Source organism: Octodon degus, unplaced genomic scaffold (assembly GCF_000260255.1).
Source record: "Octodon degus isolate 3935 unplaced genomic scaffold, OctDeg1.0 scaffold00028, whole genome shotgun sequence".
NCBI lineage: Eukaryota > Metazoa > Chordata > Mammalia > Rodentia > Octodontidae > Octodon > Octodon degus.
In genome coordinates, this window is record NW_004524604.1 from 2,086,528 (window position 1) to 2,104,913 (window position 18,386).

The 18,386-nt window shown below is 40.7% G+C and overlaps 1 protein-coding gene across 1 annotated transcript in view; it reads right to left on the minus strand.

The window, feature by feature from the left end:
* Positions 1-18,386, minus strand: part of Cdkl2 (cyclin dependent kinase like 2) — a 53,393-nt gene that overhangs the window by 23,641 nt on the left and 11,366 nt on the right. Inside the window, exons 3-8 of the mRNA XM_023713034.1 lie at positions 12,417-12,611; positions 12,030-12,208; positions 8,823-8,935; positions 7,819-7,958; positions 3,396-3,484; positions 1,103-1,238 (exon numbers count right to left, since the gene is read on the minus strand). Of these exons, the coding sequence (XP_023568802.1) occupies positions 1,103-1,238; positions 3,396-3,484; positions 7,819-7,958; positions 8,823-8,935; positions 12,030-12,208; positions 12,417-12,611 (852 nt within the window). The remainder of the gene's footprint in view (positions 1-1,102; positions 1,239-3,395; positions 3,485-7,818; positions 7,959-8,822; positions 8,936-12,029; positions 12,209-12,416; positions 12,612-18,386) is intronic.

Below are 18,386 nucleotides of genomic sequence, written 5' to 3' on the forward strand. Positions count from 1 at the left end.
CTTTTACCTAGAGCAGAATTTGCCTGCTTCCCTGGCATCTTCATTCTGCCCATGGAATTAAAATTAAATCCAGATTCTTATTCAGCTAGTTACTGTGAAAATACAAAAAGAACAGGAACACAATTCACACTAACTATGACTTACATACACTTGTGTGTGTATGTGGACGTGTGTGTGTGTGTGTAAAGTTCAATGGGAAAAACAGGAAGGAGCAATCAAGAATCTCACTTTTATCCTTGTATACTCTGAGTCAGGAACATAAGCTTGAGAACACTTTCCCCTTCTGGTTTACTTCATGGGTAGTGGGCTCCCTTATCAAGAACAGATCCTGGTCAATTCTTAAATGTGTACAAAATCCTAAACATAATTTTTCTCGCATCACTTAAGTGAAGGTGGACCAGTGCACGGGTGCGCGTGTTTACCTGTGCAGACGTACACATACACACGTGTTTAGACATTCTCTGGATGGGCATAGAATGGAGGTCCTCCAAAGGAGTCATGTCTAGAACAGACCCTGCAGACTGCCTGACCGTGGCTGGCTTCCTCACCATGCATGCTGGAGGCTGAGAGCTGACTGTATCTCGGGTCACCGTAGGCCCTTTGCCTCCACCTTGGTACCTATTCTAGGTACCAATACAACACCCGCAAGGCAAGCGTGGTGTTGTATTACTAGCTTGGCGGCCCTCAGCCTCTACTTCCCAACACTGACAGAAGAAATCCCCACTCAGCTGTAGCCCACAACTTGTGGCTCCCAGCAACTGAGTAAAATACTCCACTCCTGACCTTCTCTACTAAAGAAACTCATGTCACCTCTTTTACAGCAGGAAATGTCGCTGAGGGTAACCTGAACCTGTGTTCCCAGGCCCCAGCTACTCCCGTTGGCTTGGCATACTATCAGCTTGGCATGAACTATTTTCTGACTCCCTTTGAAGCAGAGTTATTTTACACTAACAAGTTAAACAAGCACCGCTGCACATCAGGCACATGGCAGGCACCCAGAAGGGAAGCCACATCAGCAGGGACATACACTTACAACAATGCTAAAGGGGAACAGCTTGCTCAGGGCTTCCCCCAATTTCAAATTTAAAACATGAACATTTACCTGTATCACAAGTGTTCTTCTTTGTTCAGCTATGGATTCATCTTTTTCCTTTTCCTTCTTTCTGTTTTGGGATTTTTTAGGCAAAGAAATATTCCTGGCATCTTTCTGTATTTTTAACTGTAGTTCTTGGGAGAATCTATATAAAAATAATCAATAGTATAAAATTTCAGGCAACAAGTATTTTAAAAACCCTGATTTTAACGATTTTTTTTTAAATTGAGTGCTACACCACACATGGTAAGGTATACCTATAATGCCATCACTCAGGAGGCTGAGACAGGAGGATCACAGTGAACTGGAGGCCAGCTTGGGCTACATAGTGAATTCAAGGACAGTCTAAACTACATGAGAAATCCTGCAGAAAAAAGTGGGTGCTCTGTAACTTTCAGGGACCCAAAATATAAGTCACATCAGCAGGGACATACACTTACAACAATGCTAAAGGTGAACAGCTTGCTCAGGGCATCCCTCGATGTAAAATTCCTCCCTTCAGGCAGGCACAGAGCCCACACAGACCCCCGTCTGTGTCACCCACCAGTGCAAGCTCTGAGGATGATGCAAAGCCCAGGCAAGAAGATGAAAACTGCAGCCCTGCACGCAGGCGTGGGGCCTCCCCCCTCAGCCCCAATCCCTCACCAACACAAATGGCTACACCAAGCCCACCATGGGGAAGAGGCGGTGGTGTAACTGTATCAACCCCGAGTCCTAGAGCCCATTCTTCTTCAACACAATGACCAAGACTGACATGCTGACATGCCAAGAACCTGCGCCCACTGGGCCTAAGGGCAATGGTTCACGCGACGAGCACTGGTCTGGCTTGGACACAAACACAACTCGACTTTCCTCTCCTGTAACACTATTTCTACTGGCAAGGAAGAGTGGCGGAGAGGTCTGGCGATTTGGTCTTGATGCATGTGGCAGGCATTTGCCTTCACAAAAGGAAAACTGAACTTGTCACTTCAAGAAACACAATTCAAAACTTCATGGCAAACTTAAAATTCCGTGTAACCTATGCTCTTAGAAAACTCAGCAGACTAAGCCCCTGCTTAGGCAAGCGCAGGGACCAGGGTTCAATCCCAGGCACCATATGCTGCACTGGTCCCACCCCGGGCATGCTGAGCCAGCCACAGAGACCAGGCGTGGTGGTGCACACCTGCAACCCCAGTGCTGGAGAGGCTGAACACAGGAGGATCACTAGGAGTCCCAGCTGCAGAGTGAGACCCTGTCCCAAATACATTAAAAAAAAGATAAACTTCAGTGGTTCAAAAGCCTTCTGATGAGATGAAATGTGAAACGTAAATATTGCATAATGAAATATATCAACATTTTTAAACAATTTAGCCAAATCAAAATTTTCCAAATCACTAATGAATGACATTAATAAAGTACATATGAGTAAAATAACCATTCAGAAAATAAGACAGAAATGGGTTTTAACACAACAGGTGAAGAAAAGTACACTGATACAGTTTCAACATATTTATGGAGAAACCAGGCAAGTTCTGATATAGCATCAGAACTAGATATAGAATGAAGAATACCCACAATTACTTAAAAGGCTATTAAAATACTTTTCCTTTATCTTAAATACAAATTTGGGTGAGGCCAGATTTTCTTCACATATTTCAATCAAAAGAAACCTGTCATAAGTAATGGAAAGTAAAAGCAAACACAAAACTACAACTATCCACTCAGGAAGCTGAGGCAGGAAGATTACTGCAGGTTCATGCTAGCCTAGAGTACAGAGTGAGTTCAAGAGCAGCCTGAACCACAAAGCAAGACCCTATGTCCAAAAAAAAGGGATTATCTTTCCTAGTTAGCTAAACGCTAATGAAATTTGTGACTGTAAAGCAACGTCGCAGACCCTGACCTCACGATTTTCTGTTTGTCAACTGCACAAGGCAGCACCAGAGCTACTCAGCAGTGCCAGCACCCATGGCCTGGGCACCTGGGTGTCTTCAGTGGCAGTGGAAACATGGTGTGCATGCTTGCTTGTGTGTATGACTGGCACCCTTGGGTGATGGCATCACACAGCAGGTAGCAGCCTAGGAATCAAGGATCTGATGCAGATGGCCCCCGAGGAGACAGACAGAGCACGCAGAAGTGATTGCTTCATGACACCAATGCAGGAAAGGCCCCAGCCTGCGACAGCTGCTGAGTGCGGTGGGAGCACATGGAGGGCACAGCTCACAGGCAAGGCAGTAACCCTGCAGGATGAGTACTGTGGCGTAGGGCTGCAGAAGCCACATTGCCCTGCCTGTGGCCCCTGGCCTGCCAAGCAGCGGCACCTTACCTATCAGCAAACCTGTCCATCCGAAAGAAAGCGTGGTTAAGGAGCTCAGCACACAGCGGCCTTTTGTCAGGGTCAATGTGCAAGCATTTCTGCAAAAATAAAATACACAATTCTTAGCCAAGAAAAACTCCCAACTTTAAATGCCTAGATACCATATCGGAAAATAGATCCCCATTACAGCTGCTGGATTTTAAACATCTATAATCAAGAATAAAGTACAACTCTAGAAAACAGCGATCAATGGTTGCAAATATCACAGAAACAAAAACCACCATCCCGTGTCTCTAAATGTAACAAATAACCTTCCAAGAAGTATCCCTCCCAAATCCTCCTGTGGTGAGCTAGACTCTCACCATACTCTAGCCCCTGCATTTGACCACATTCCAGGGACAGTGGTATGAGGCACACAGCCTACCTGCTGCAGTACTTTGCAAGATTTAAACAGAAAGGAAAGATTAAAAGCTTATATTATAGCAGCACAACTCACTATAGCTAAGCCTTAGAGCCAGCCTATATGTCCATGGCAGATGAACTTAAAAAATGCGACATTTACACACAATGAAGTGCCACTCTGCCATAAAGGATAAATCTGAGTCATTTGTAGTAAAATGGATGTACATTGAGACCATGATGTAGGATGAAATAAATCAAACATAGTTTATCTTCTTTTAATTTTATTTTATTTTGAAGAGTAAAAACAAAAGCAAAAACAAATAGTAGAAACAGAGATTAAAACAGGGCAACATATAACAATCCATATGTTACAGATTTTCAAAATAAGAATAGACAAATCTTGGGAACAACCAAAATGCCCATCCCTTGAGGAATGGATGAAAAGGATGTATACAATGGAGTATTACTCAACTATATAAAAAAGACAACCTTGGGGCTGGGGAGATGGCTCAGTAGAATAAGCATTTCCCTGGCAAGTGCAAGGGCCTGAGTTCAATCCCCTGTTGCACCAAAAAAAAAAAAAAAAAAAAAAAAAAAGACAAACTTGAGGGCTTTATAGCTCAGTGAATACAACTAGGGGCTATACTCATAAGTGAAGTAAGAATATTAACAAGAAACAAGAATATTAACAATGGTTATTATATTATCTATTTTCATCATCAAATTTGTTGCTCAGATTAATAGATATAGTTATGCAAAAATGAACAAATAATTGATTTTTTTTTGTACAGGGTCTCACTACACTCCTGTTTTCAGCCTCCTAAGTGCTCGTGCCACCACACCCAGTTTCAGTCACTGTCTCAGTGCACCCAGGGGTCAGGGCCAGCACGGCATGCCGGGGATTGAACCCTGGTCCCTGAACCTGCCTAAGCAGGCTCTTTAGTCTGCTGAGCTATCTGACCAGCCCATGGTACACATTTAGAAGACCAAGATGAGAGGTATTCAACCGTGATTTTTGTATTACACATCACTATCCTTGATGTAGTTGCTTAGATCACAGATATCAGTCAAGGTGAAAATTTTAAACATTAACTGCTATTTTCAAAAAATTGATGGAAATTACTAGTACAATCATGTCAGCCAGCCTGTATATACACTTGCATGATTTTCCCCTTTCCTTTTTTCCTATCTTTTCTCCTTTCTCTCATCTTCTTGTTTAATCCTTAAATTCAATTTCTTTCTGTTTTACTATATATCTATTATACATTAGAGGTATTATTTATTTTTTCTGGCTCTTGCACTAGGGAGACAATATGATATTTACACATGTGGGTTTGATTTATTTCACTTATGAGTATAGCCTCTAGTTGTATCCACTTAGTTATAAAGGCCTCAAGTTTGTCTTTTTTATAGCTGAGTAATACTCCATTGTATAAAAATACCACATTCTTTTCATCCATTCCTCAAGTGATGGGCATTTTGGTTGTTTCCAAGATTGGGCTATGACAAATTGTGCTGCTACAAACATGGGTGCACATATATCACTATGGTATGGTATTTTCAGTTCTTTTGGGAAAATGCCCAGAAGGGGAATAGCTAGATTGAATGTTTAAAGTATCATACTGTTCTACTTAAGGGACACAAATTAGATAAGAGTTTAACTTTTATTTCCTTTAAATCTCTTCACAGACAGACCATAAATGTGATGCCAGTGAAAACTATTTCATCTGTTAGAAGATTATGTAGAAAAGAAGAAATATACTATCTTAAACACATTATAATTAGTTACAAACTTAGTAAACATTTTCCCCCACCCCCGGCCACTGGGGATCGAACTCAGTGGTACTTGCCAGGCAAGTACATATGCCACTGAGCTATCTCCTCGGCCCTAACTTTTTTAAAAAGTTAAAGTGAAAAAGAAAAGTCTTGGGTAAAAGTTATGTGGCCCTGTCTGTTTGCATATTTGGCACAGTTCTGGCTAAAGTGAACTTACAGGCTGGTAATCTTTTTCTGTTTTATTTTAAGGAGAAAAACAAAATTTCAAAACAAGATAATAGGAGGGTAACAATGATTAATACACAGTGTATTGTTATCTTTAATTAGTTACTCAGCATGCAAGATACAGGCATTTAATTAGTCAAAGACTATTAGCACAAATGTTTCTTTTCAATGAACTAAGAAAAATTAGTAATATAATTATCTGACTATCTTGTATAAATATATTGTTTTGCTTTCCCTTCCTCTCCTCTTTTTGCCCATTCCAGTTTCTCTTTCCCTCTGGACAGTGTCTTCTCATTTTATAACACCTACTGTACATTTTGCATCTGACTTACTCTTTCACATCTCACACCAGGGAGACAATACGATGTGCACATACGTGCATCTGGTTTATTTCACCATTAAGTTATTTGTTTGTGTTGCTCCGTTTTACTGATACAGGTATTCACTGTTACCATTTTCCCTCTTTGCAATGCTTTGTGTCCCGTAAATTCTGGTATATGTACTGGCATTATCATTTAATTGTAGAAACTCTAATTTCTTCTTTAATCCGTGACCCACTGGTTGTTCAGGAGGATACTATTTAATTTCCATGTGTTTATGAAGTTCTTGTGGTTTCTTTTACCATTGATTTCCAATTTCATTGTACTGTGGTCTGAAAACATGCATGGGATAATTTCAATCCCCTTGCATTTATGGAGCATGTTCTATGAGCTAGTATGTGGTCTGTTTTGGAGAACATCTCGCATGCAGCTGAGAAGAATAGGTATTCTGATGCCGTTGGGTGGAACACTCTCTAGACATCAATAAGTCCATTTGTTCAAAAGTTTGGTTTAGTTCTAATATTTATTTGTTGATTTTTTTTTTTGTCTAGTTGACCTATTCGTAATAGTGGGAAATCGAGGTCCCTCATTACAATTACATTAATGTTTGATTTTTCATGTCTATTAATGTTTGTGTTATATAGTTGAGTGCACTGGTATTTACTGTATATATATTTACAATTGTCATCTCTTCCTCTTGAATTGTTCCCTTTACAAGGTTGTAGAGACCTTCTTTATCTCTCTTAATCAATCTTGGCTTGAAATTCCCTTCGTCTGCAAATACAGTAGCTACCCCTGGTTTTTTGAGCTCCTATCATATTGTTTCCTTCCACTGACTTTCAATCTATGAACTTCTTTTTGAGTTAAATGTCCTTCTTGTGTATAGAATATTATTAGATCTTGCTTCTTGATCCATCCTGCCAGTGTGTGCCTTTTGATTTTTAAGTTGGGACCATTAACATTGACAGTTATAACTAATATGTATTGACCTATCCTTGTCATGTTATTTTCCTATTGTTGGCTTCCCCCCTTTATTTTCTACTCCCTTTATTTTTTTACATAGACTGGTAGATTCTGTCTGTTGGGGTTTATGGAGTGGTAGTCCTTGCTATCTCTTTCTTAAATGTCCTTCAAAACATTTTGGGTGCTGATTTGGTGATCATAAATTTCCTCAGATGTTCTTTGTCATAGAAGTATCTTATTTCTCTATCAGTTTTTAAAGATAGTTTTGTAGGGTATATCCATCTGAGGTGAAGGTTATTGTCCTTTAGAATTTGAAGTACTTCACTCCAATCTAGGTAGTAATTTTAAAGGGCCAACTTTAGAGACAATTTGAGGTGGTGAAAATCTCCCTAATGTCTTCCTCAAACTCAGGTGACAGTAATGGTCATTTGGAAGCAAGCTTTGGCAAGCCCATTTCATTTTTTTTAAAGCTTTTTTTTAGGGGAGAATGTTTTCACACTTAAAATAGGCTAGATAGCTGTAAATGTTTTCTTAATGAGTTTTAAAATGAATACAACTTTAAGGCTTTCATCTCTGAAGTTCTTTCCCACATTAAATTATTTAAAGTCTTCCTCACTGTATGAGAATTTAGGTGATCAGAGGAAATACCATTGGCCTAAAAGATCCACTAGAACTACACAGAGAGAACCAAGGCTCCACAATCCATAAATTCCCTACCAGGAAGTGAAAAGAGAAAGGATGATTACCTTTGCTAAATCTATTACAACTTCAGAGAGCTTAGGGTAGCGTCTTTCAAGAGGTTCTGTTTCTTGGATTTCAGGCAATCGTGCTCCAGCAAATGCAGGATTTTTATAAAACAGTTCTTGGTGTCTCGGAATTAAATTACCTAGGAGTGAAAGCAGCACACATCTCCATGTACATGAGAGGAGCCAGGTGATGGGACAGGAGTGGGGTAGACACAGGGAATGGAGTTTGGGACCTGTGTCACGGCAGTCTGGTACACGGCAGTCTGCATGGTGGTTTCACCATAAGTTGACTCAAGGAACTGAAGACTGCTATCTCACTTAGAAAAGCTGAATTCATAGGGAACACAGGAAAAGGACAAGTGAAGAATGCCCTTGTAGATCTAAGCACCCACACTTTATTTCTAATGATAAACTATGATGAGCTGACCAAACTGATGACAATACAGTCATGGGGACAGAGTCTAATCTAAGCCATCAATCCCTCTTCCCTGTAAGAATTCAATTTTTGGTCATCTGATTTTGTGCCTTTGTTTCAGATCAGATATGAACACCATATTTTTTCTCATCTTTAATATGTAATGCTTTATGATATATATATATATATATGAAAATACATACGTATAAGATATCACTTATAGCTTTAGACTTTATAGCTTAGAAACTTAAAAATCAAACAATGAAATTACCCCAGTGTTTCCATTATTTCTAGCTTCCAAGTTCTATCTCTGAACATGAAATCAGTGTTTCAAAATATGCGAGACTGTATTCTAGCCATGAACTTTGGCCAAAAGCCCTGGCAAGGCAAGTCTCCCAATCTCTCATCCTAATAGTGGGAAGGAGGCTAACAGCTGTATTTTATGAAATGCTTTGTGTGTGTGGTTTTTTAAAATTGCTCCTTATCTATTTAATATACGTCATATTTACCTGTACCAATGACTTTTAAAAATCTTCATAAAGGAAAGAACCCCTAGACAGTTTAAGGCACAGATCATTTATCATCTTACCTAAACACGTCATAATATGATAGAGCTGGTCAATGTCAGAGTCTCCCGGAAACAGGGGCTCCCCTGTAAGCATCTCTGTTACCAGACAACCAATGGCCCAGACATCAACGGCCCTGGAGAGAAGCAACACAGTTAGACCCCCACCTAGGCATGACTGGACAGGTTACACAGGCTCTGTCCTGTGTGTCACTGCTTGATATACTTACTACTGAGAAAAACCATGCACCTGTAAATTACCCCAGAAGGACACTGTTCTACGACAGTTCTAACTCTCCATCTTAACCAATGGGAAGCCCAGAAACTGCAATTTTCTGACATAAGAGGCAATGGCTTCTGAAAAGACAAAACCAACTGTATGCCTACTTCATCTGGAAGTAAGAATCAGGCTTCCATTCAGAGAACAGGCCTCTACTATACCTATGATTCCAGCATGATTGACAAACCACCATAGCTATGCTGAAGACAGGAATTGGTTGCTGACATGAAGACAGTAACAGGACCAGAAAGCTAATAGGGGGAACATGTTTTTAAACTGACTTAAATATCTGTCAAAAGAGCTAGAGATATTGCTCAGTTATAGAGCACTTGTCCAGCATGCCCAAGGTCCTAGAGCCAATCCTGGCACCACAAAAGAAAGAAAAGTCACTCACAAAAACAAAAGAATACACTGGTATCATTTAGTAGAGGCAAAACAACCCTGAAGTAGCCTTAAGTCATTTCTGAATTATAAAATGGTACAAAAATTGTAGAAAAGCAATAAAATGAGAACTCAGAGTACTTAAGAAAATATTAAAGGATGTTTAATGTACACTGAAAACAAGATGTGGGAAATATTTTAGAAAGATTTCTAACAAAAGCAATAAAGGCTGAGGCAAGAGGATCACTGCAAGGTTAGCCTATGTAGTGAGAATCTGTCTCAAGAAAAAAAAAAAAAAAATCAAAAAACAAACTCCAGGGGCCAGGAAGATAGCTCAGTAGAATAAGCACTTGCCTGGCAAGTGCAAGGGCCTGAGTTCAATTCCTGGTTCTACAAAAAAATAAATAAATAAATAAAAATTGAGTTTGAGGCTGGGGAGCTAGCTCAGCAATCTAAGCACCTGGCTAGCAAGCACAGGGTCCCAAGTTCCATCCCTGGTACCACATGCTGTGCTGGTCCAGAACCATGTGTGGTGGTGCATGCCTATAATCCCAGTGCTGGGAAGGCTGAGATAGGAGGATCACCATGAAGCCAAACTGTATAGCAAGATCCTATATCAACAAAAATAAAATAAAAATTGAGTTTAACAGATCCAACTGGATTTTGAAAGCCTGTTAAACTTTTATTTTTTTTTAATTTTATTTATTTATTTATTTATGGGGGGGGCCAGCCCAGCCCACCAGGGGGCGGGGCTGGCTGGCATGTGGTGCTGGGGGATTGAACCGTGGTCCCTGTGCTTTGCTAAACCTGTTCCAAGTAGGTGCTTTAGACCACTGAGCCATCTCACCAGCCCCAAGCCTGTTAAACTTTTAATAGATGCATATGCAGATTTGTCAGTAGTTACACAGCCAGTGGCCCCACTTGCCAACTGGAAAGTACTTGGTGTTTTCCTATTTCTGGCAATTCATGTGACACAAGTAATAACAGAATTGATGAGACATAAAATGCCAGTTTGCTTGAGACAATACCCAATGGACATGGAAGATAAAAGGGATTAAACCTCACATTTAAGAGATATCTGCTAATGGACCTACAAAAAGTTTCCACTCGTCTTTTGCATAATTAACCTGTTGAGATTATTTGACCCATGCATGCTTAATTATTTCTCCGGTTTTGTCTTCTCCAGATTCAAAGATACACATCTACCCAAGATAAAAATGCCTGGTGTCTATTGAGGGCCTTTAGATAGAACCTCTGAAGAGTATATCTGACTGCCAATCAACAACTACCACCCCGTTCAGCCTGAAGAAGCCACAGTGGTCATCGCCCAAGGTTCCCTCATGGTACTTCGGGTTATTTTTTCAGAGAGGGGAATGTTGCAGAAAGCTAAGTTAGATGGAAATATTATAGGCAGTCAGACAGGGCCAGGCTCTCAAAGGACATACCACAGAAGACAAGATATCTTGCAACTCTGGGAGGGATGGATGCTCCCACCATGGGCCAGACCTAAAGACCAAAGATCAAACAAATGCCAACCTCCCTAAAGATTGGCATCTGAGATGGATCATCACCCTGAGGGAGCCAGAAGAATCATTAATGCAACTACTACTGGATGGCTACCACATAAAGTCCTGTTCTACATTCATGCCCGCTTGCTACATGACTCACTTCCCCATTTGGTCCTGGACTTAACCAATTTTACCTGAGCAACGGTCCTTGTAATCTCATTGGTTGACCATAGTTTTGTCCCACCTCACATCCACCTAAGCGAATTCCCATGTTCTCCACAACCTTAGACCCACCTTACCACACGGTTTTACTCTACAAAAGTCCCTGGAAGAGACAGCTTCCCGGGGACAACCTGCTTAGGGCCCCCCTCCTGTCCCTCTCTTGGACAGGAGCTTTCTTTCCCTCAATAAATATATTCTGCTCATAAAAAAAAAAAAACTCCAGGTATACTGTAAATGCCTGTAATGCCAGCACTCTGAAGTCTGAGGCAGGAGGACCACAGCAAGTTTGAGGCCAGCCTCGACTACATAGTGAGATCCTGTCTCATAAAGCCAAAAACAAGCAAACAAATCCCACATAAAACAAAGCTATAAAGGTCAGTCTTCTCTTCTTTGAGGAACTGAGGGTATGCCTCAAAAGTAGAGTGGCCCAGCCCACATTTGCGTCTTAGGTGTCATCCTCATAATCACACGTGTGGGGTGTGTGTGTGTGTGTGTGTGGGTGTGTATGTGTATTTGTGTAGGAGAGAACTCACTTATGAAGGGTTCTTTTGTGAGACAGGGTCTTGCTCTGGAGCCCAGAGGGGCCTCATGCTCATGATCCTCCCACCTCAGCTTTTCAGCTACTGGGATTACAAGTGGATAAGCCTGGCTTGACAACTTAGGTTTAAAGTATAATTCCTTTAATTTTTTCACCCTTTTCCCTTGCATATGCCAGGCTAGTGCTCTATTCTGAGGGACATGAATGACAGCCCTCTTCTCACTCTATAACTCCCCAGTGCACACTCTAGCCCTCCCCTTAATAACAGCAGACCATTCTGTGCCCATACACTGGTGCCTTACTTGCCATACTTGACATCACCAACCAGCAGCTCTGGTGCCCTGTACCACCGCGTGGCCACGTAGTCAGTGTATGCCTCCCCGGGAGCAGCCAGGGTGCGTGCGAACCCGAAGTCACACAGCTTCACCACACCAGCCTGAGACACCAAAATGTTCTCTGGTTTTATGTCCCTGTGTATGATCTAAGACAAAAAGAGCATAGCACAGTTAGAAAGGATGTGGGGCATTGAGATGAAGAAATACAAAATGGTCCTGGCTTTACAGATCCGGGGAACCAGTTATTTTTGTGATTCAAACTCTAAACAAATGTTTATAGAGAACAAAAAGCTAAGAGATGGGTGTCTGGATAGGCAAGAATTAGCAAGATGATCACTTAAACCTAATACTTACATTGTGACTGTGGCAAAAGCCAATTCCATTAATAATCTGAAATAAATACTTCTGCACTACTTCATAGTCCAGTCCATTTGGAAAGAGTTCCAAGTCATCAAGAATTGTGTGGTCAACAAATTCAAAGACCAGGTACCATCTTTTCTTCTTCTTACACACTTCCAACAGATTTACCAAATTCTCATGCCTCAGTTGCTGTTATAAAAAATGCAGAAGAGTTTTTATAAAAACAAATTATTAGCAATTAGTCACAATCTAAAATAGATCATAGGACCAGGGATAAATCTCAGCAGCACAAAGTACAAGGTCCTGAGTTCAATTTCTGGTACAATAAATAAATAAACAAACAAATAAATGATTAAAATACATAGATCTTAGCATAAGTCAACTATAAAGTATATAAACCATGTACTTTAAAGGTATGTTCTGGCTTTTAAATATAGTCAAGCAACCAAACTCCTCCTTTCCAATCTCAGAAAACACAACAAAGCCAATAAGGAAAAGAAGCCAACAAGGAAGAGAAGCTTAACTTTATCCTTGATGAGACCGCTGGGAACTGAGCCAAGCCTACAGACATTTTGGAGAGGCACACAGCCAGGCAAATGAGCTTCAGGGGCACAGAAGGTATCACCCAGGAAAGAGTCTTTGAGGCAGGGCACAGCCTGGAAAAAACAAACGTGTCACTGCTGCCATGGGCATGGTGCTCACAGGCACCAGATAGAAAGATCCTAAGAGCAGGGGGTACTGGGAAACAATGGGGAAGGGGGTAGACAAGCAGCCACACAGAGGCCCCTGGCTAGAGTCACCATTGGAACAGACGCAACATATCAGAAACAAACTTATAGCCACACGTCTCACAGAACTCACTCCCACTCGCAAGCATCATGGGGGCATCACAGCAAGTCATCGTGGGCCATGCTAGCATGGGATAAGATCCTGGTTTCTGACCAGATGATGTCTTCCCATCATCCAGTCCCAGAAGAATCACTGTGGTATAAGAAGCAATGGAGAAAGAAAAGCCAGTTCAGAAGCACTCAGGGTACTATAAGAAATAAGAAGGAACACAAATGGAGATAAACATTCAAGAAAAGAAAGAAAACATTCAGCCATTTCTGAAAGGAATACAGATCTCAGAATCCTGAAGAAAAGACCACATGACCTACAGACAAGATACCCGACCCAACTGTCATTTCTGTTGTCATTTGAGACCACAGAACAAATTCTGAATGTGAGTAGTGAATCCACTTAGTACAGGACTCAATCTTATACAAATGTGGCCAGTGTGGTTATAAAATAGAAAATGAATGTTATAAGATCAACAATACACAAAGACATTACTAAAAATGTAGAAAATGGGAAAGAGATACAAAGAAAAGTCTATAATGCCAGTACTCAGGAGGCTGAGGCAGGAGATTACCAAGTCTTGAGGCCACTTTGGGTTACATAGTAAGTTCTACCCTAATGAAGATGCACTGAACAGAGGAGGGAATAGAGCAACCGCTTTACAAAGCAGTAGACATATTATATGCTGCAAAAGGCATAAGGGTAACCAACTGTACAAAGATAAAACCTGTTCAAGTGACCAGAGGAAGAACAATATAAAATAAACAATTCATGGGGGTGCAGCTCAGTGGCACAGTGCCTGCCTGGCAAACTCAAGGCCCTGAGTTCGATTTCTGGTACCAAACAAACAAAGCACCAAAATAAACAATTCAAAGGACATAAAAATATTTTAAAGGAACACAATAATGTGGCATTATATGTTCTAACACTTCCAGAACACGGCCTCTGTCCCAGGTACTGTTCTAAGCACTGTCACCCAGATGGCTGGCACGGTCTCATTGCCCACAGGGCCACACACTAATGCACCCTGCCTGAGAGCCCTGACTTTTCTGGCTCAGATAGACATTTACAACTAAAAGAGGAGGTAACCAGTGCAAACGGTTTTCAGAGTTAGAGAAGCATGCTTTCACCAGAAAGAGGAGCTCAAGTGTCAGTGTTGCTATTGTCACCAACCCTCTGGCTGCCATCTGACAACAGCTGAGAGAAGGAGCTAGGTACGAACACTAAGTCATAAGCAACACGCAGTGAGGCGTTTTCTTACCAGGATAACCTGCCTCAAGAGGCCCAGCTCCATGTCAAAACACAGCCTGCACTCTGACTCTCAGGTTGGAGGCCTGAGGAAGGTTTCAGAGTTGTCTTATTTTTAGAGAAAAGAAGAAAATATATCTCTTTTCTTAAAGAGATGCAAAAGTATGGTTTCTGTTCTAAAAGTTAGAAGTTCAAAGATTTAAAAGCTAACTTGAACTACAAGACCACAGGAAAAGCTACTCACAATCACTGTTCATTAATAAAATAAACACCTTCATTTCACAAGTCTTGCATCCTGATAGAACAAATCTTTAATGAAGTCTGTTTTAGAAAATTAAGAAAACGACATTTTGTCAGTTGTTCAGTTAAGTCAATTAAGACTGTTTGGTGTTTTATAGGATTTTTTTTTTTTTTAAGCACTGAGGATTGGACCCAAGGTCTCTGCACTGAGATATGTCCCCAGGTCCTTTTTCAATTTTTGTTTGTTTGTTTTGCGGAACCGGAGATTGAACTCAGGCCCATTGCACTTGCCAGGGAAGCGCTTATTCCACTGAGCCATCTCCCCAGCCCCTCCTTTTTCAATTTTTAGAGAGAAGGTCTTGCTATATTACTATGTTGGCTGACTGTGTCTCAAAATTGTGATCTTCCTGCCTCAGCCTCCCAGAATTATAAAACATTTTATTTGTAAAAACTCCAACGGCTGGGGAGACAGCTCAGGGCATAAACACTTACCTACCTGGTAAGTGCAAGGTCCTGAGTTTGATCCCTGGCCTCACATGCTATGCTGGCTGAGAACCAGACCTGGTGGTGCATGCCTGTAATCCCAAGAAGTTGAGACAGGAGGAGCTTTGCAAGTTCAAGACCAGCCTGGGGGCTACAAAAGTGAGCACAAGGCCAGCCTGAACTGCATAGCAAGACACTGTTACAAAAAGAAACAAACAAACATACACAAAAAAACCTACAGACTACTGCATTGGAAAACATCCCTTTCTCTACCACACATAAAGTCCTTGCTGCTCGGTCCTATAATCATTATTAAAACAGACTCTCACTTCCACAGGCCCTCTGTCTTTGCACTGTATTCATATTTTTTAAAGCAGACTACCCTTTAACATTGATAGGCTAAACAACTCCAACAGGGAATTCTTATTAAGTGAAACACATTGTTTTAAATATTGTGAAATATATAAGAAGGTCAGCAGAGAGTAGGATTCCTGGTTCTAGGTCTAGAACAGGAAAATTCAAGGCATGCACCTCAGGACTCAGAGCTAATTCTGTCAGGAAGCAACAGATTAGGAAATAAGCTTTGGGACCTCTTTAGGACCTTGGGGAGTTTAAGGGCAAAAGTCAACTCCAGAAGTTATGAAGACCAGAACACAGGGAAGCCACCCCCAAGTGAAGGTGGGCCTAAAAGTGACATGCTCCAAAGTACCAGTGGGCAAAAAGCAAACCGAACATCATCACCCGAAGGTCCCGACCTCGGCTGTGGGTTCACATGGAGCCAGAGGCCGGGGTACCGGGCTAAGGCACTTCTCACCCTAGAAGCAAACAGCTTTTCCTGAGCCTCACAAGGTTTCCACAAATAAGTGTTCAAAAATGACATGCAAAACAAAAGGATAATGAGAAACATAAGGAAGCAAAACACCATAGGCAAGAACTCAAGGACTGAGAACTTGGCTGATGCAGGATGATCTTGAGTTCTAGGCCAGCCTGGGATACACAGGCAGTTAAGGCCAGGTTAGATTACTCTGAATGACCCTGTCTCGAAAACACAAAACAGAGAAAAACGTAAGACTGATAGCTAACTCTTCAGCACAAGCAATGGGAACCAGCAGAAGAGTAGAATCCAATCAGGGATACCCTGAATCCCCAACCTAGAGTTCTACATCCTGTTTACAAGGTATGTTAAACACAAAGAAGAATAAAAATTCTCTTTAACAGAAACAGTATACTTTACCAACTTATCTGCTTTTTTTTAAAAGATATACTTCAAAGCCCAAGGAAATGATCCTAATAGAAGTGCAGCCATGGAGGGAAGGCTGAAGAACACACAGGAAGGACACATCAAGTAACTAGACAGTTAAACGCACGCCAGCAGTGAAATGGAAATCCGTGGTGGGGCCAAGAGACAAGGGTAAGCAGTGGGCAGAATTAACATCTCCGGGACTCTCGTAACACAGAATGCCCATTTGGGAACTAAATGAATACTATGAAAGTTGTATACAATCTCGAAAAGACTGGTAAAAGAATCATGATTTAAAAAAAAAATATATATATATATATATATATATATATATGGAGAGAGAGAGAGAGAGAGAAAGAACTAGGAAGAAATAATAAATGTAAATCCAAATATGTGAGTAAGTAGTGTTCGTGAGTTATAAGTAAAGTGAAAGCGCCAGCTGGAGCCAGAGCCCGCTGGACTGGCCCAAGAGGAGCCAGCTACATCTGCTCACAGAGCTGCACCTCATATCTAAGAGCACAAAGTAGCAACAGCAGTGAGGCTTAATGTGCACCTTCAGAGAAGAAGACCCAAACCAGGAGGCAATATGACCTTTGTGGAAGAGATGCAAGGGTGTAAAGAAATCAGTTCTCCCCATGAGAATCTACACATTCAAGGAAACTCCTGGACATTTTTGTGGTAATTAGTAAACTGACTCTAAAATGGATATGGAAATGCCAAGGGAAAACAATTACCAAGACAATTTTGCAAAAGAGACACAAAATTCATCTTACCAGATACAAAACTTTACAAACTAGAATATGACAATGAGATAGTAGGACTAACTTAGACAAATACAGCAATAGAACAGAACAAAGAGTAGAAGAGCTATTCCTACCTACAAGAACATTTAGCAAAAGGGCCATTCAGAACAATAGAGAAAACAAAAAAGAACAATGAAGACAGTATTTTTAATGAAAAATGTCTTAGACAATTGGACATCCATAAGGAAAATAAACCCATATGATTTGACTGTGTCATACACCATAATTAAGATCAATTCCACTTGGGTGTGGTGGCATGCACCTGTAATCACAACACTTGGGAGGCTGAGGTAGGAGGATCTTGAAGCCAAGCCTGAGAGGTCAAAGCCAGCTTGACTTGTATAACAAGACCCTGTCCCAAACTGCCTACTTCTCACAAAAAACTTTAGAAGATTTGAACAACATGATTAACAAATATGACCTAAGGGCCATCCATAGAATACTTCTGAGGAACACAAGGAAGTTTCTAGGTGGCTACATTCTACACCAAATATCAAGAAATTTCAAAGAAATAGATTCTTATATAGTGTTCACTCAGATCAGAGGGCAGCTAGATCATAAACACTAACCAGTGCAAGAAAAAGCCTAGAAAGTTTCAACATGTTTGAAAATTAAGAACTATATTTTTAAAAGAAACTTTTAAATAACTCAGATCAAGGAAATTATTTTTTTTCATACTTTGATAAACAAATAGCAATGAGACAGTTTCAAATCAAATCGCTAGGACAGTATCAATAATTAACACACTGCATACATTCTTCTTAGTGGTTAATTGCTGTACAAGATGTGGACTTGATATCCTATTTACAAACACCACTAGAACAAATCATTCTATTCATTAAAAAATGTAACTATATAGCTATCCTAACCACTTTGAATACACAGATACAAAATGGACATTCATCTGTATACCCTTTTTTGCTAAGTTCCGTCATTTGAATATTATAGGTGTGTAAACTCAGCAAAATATTCTAAAAGAGTGCAGTAGCCCATAATAGCATTGGGTCTTCTGTTTAACTGGCAATGTCAGAAATTGTTGACCTGAGTCCCCCACAGCTCAACATAACAGCATGGCTTTACTTCCTATATTTCGTCTTCATACTTTTCTACTGG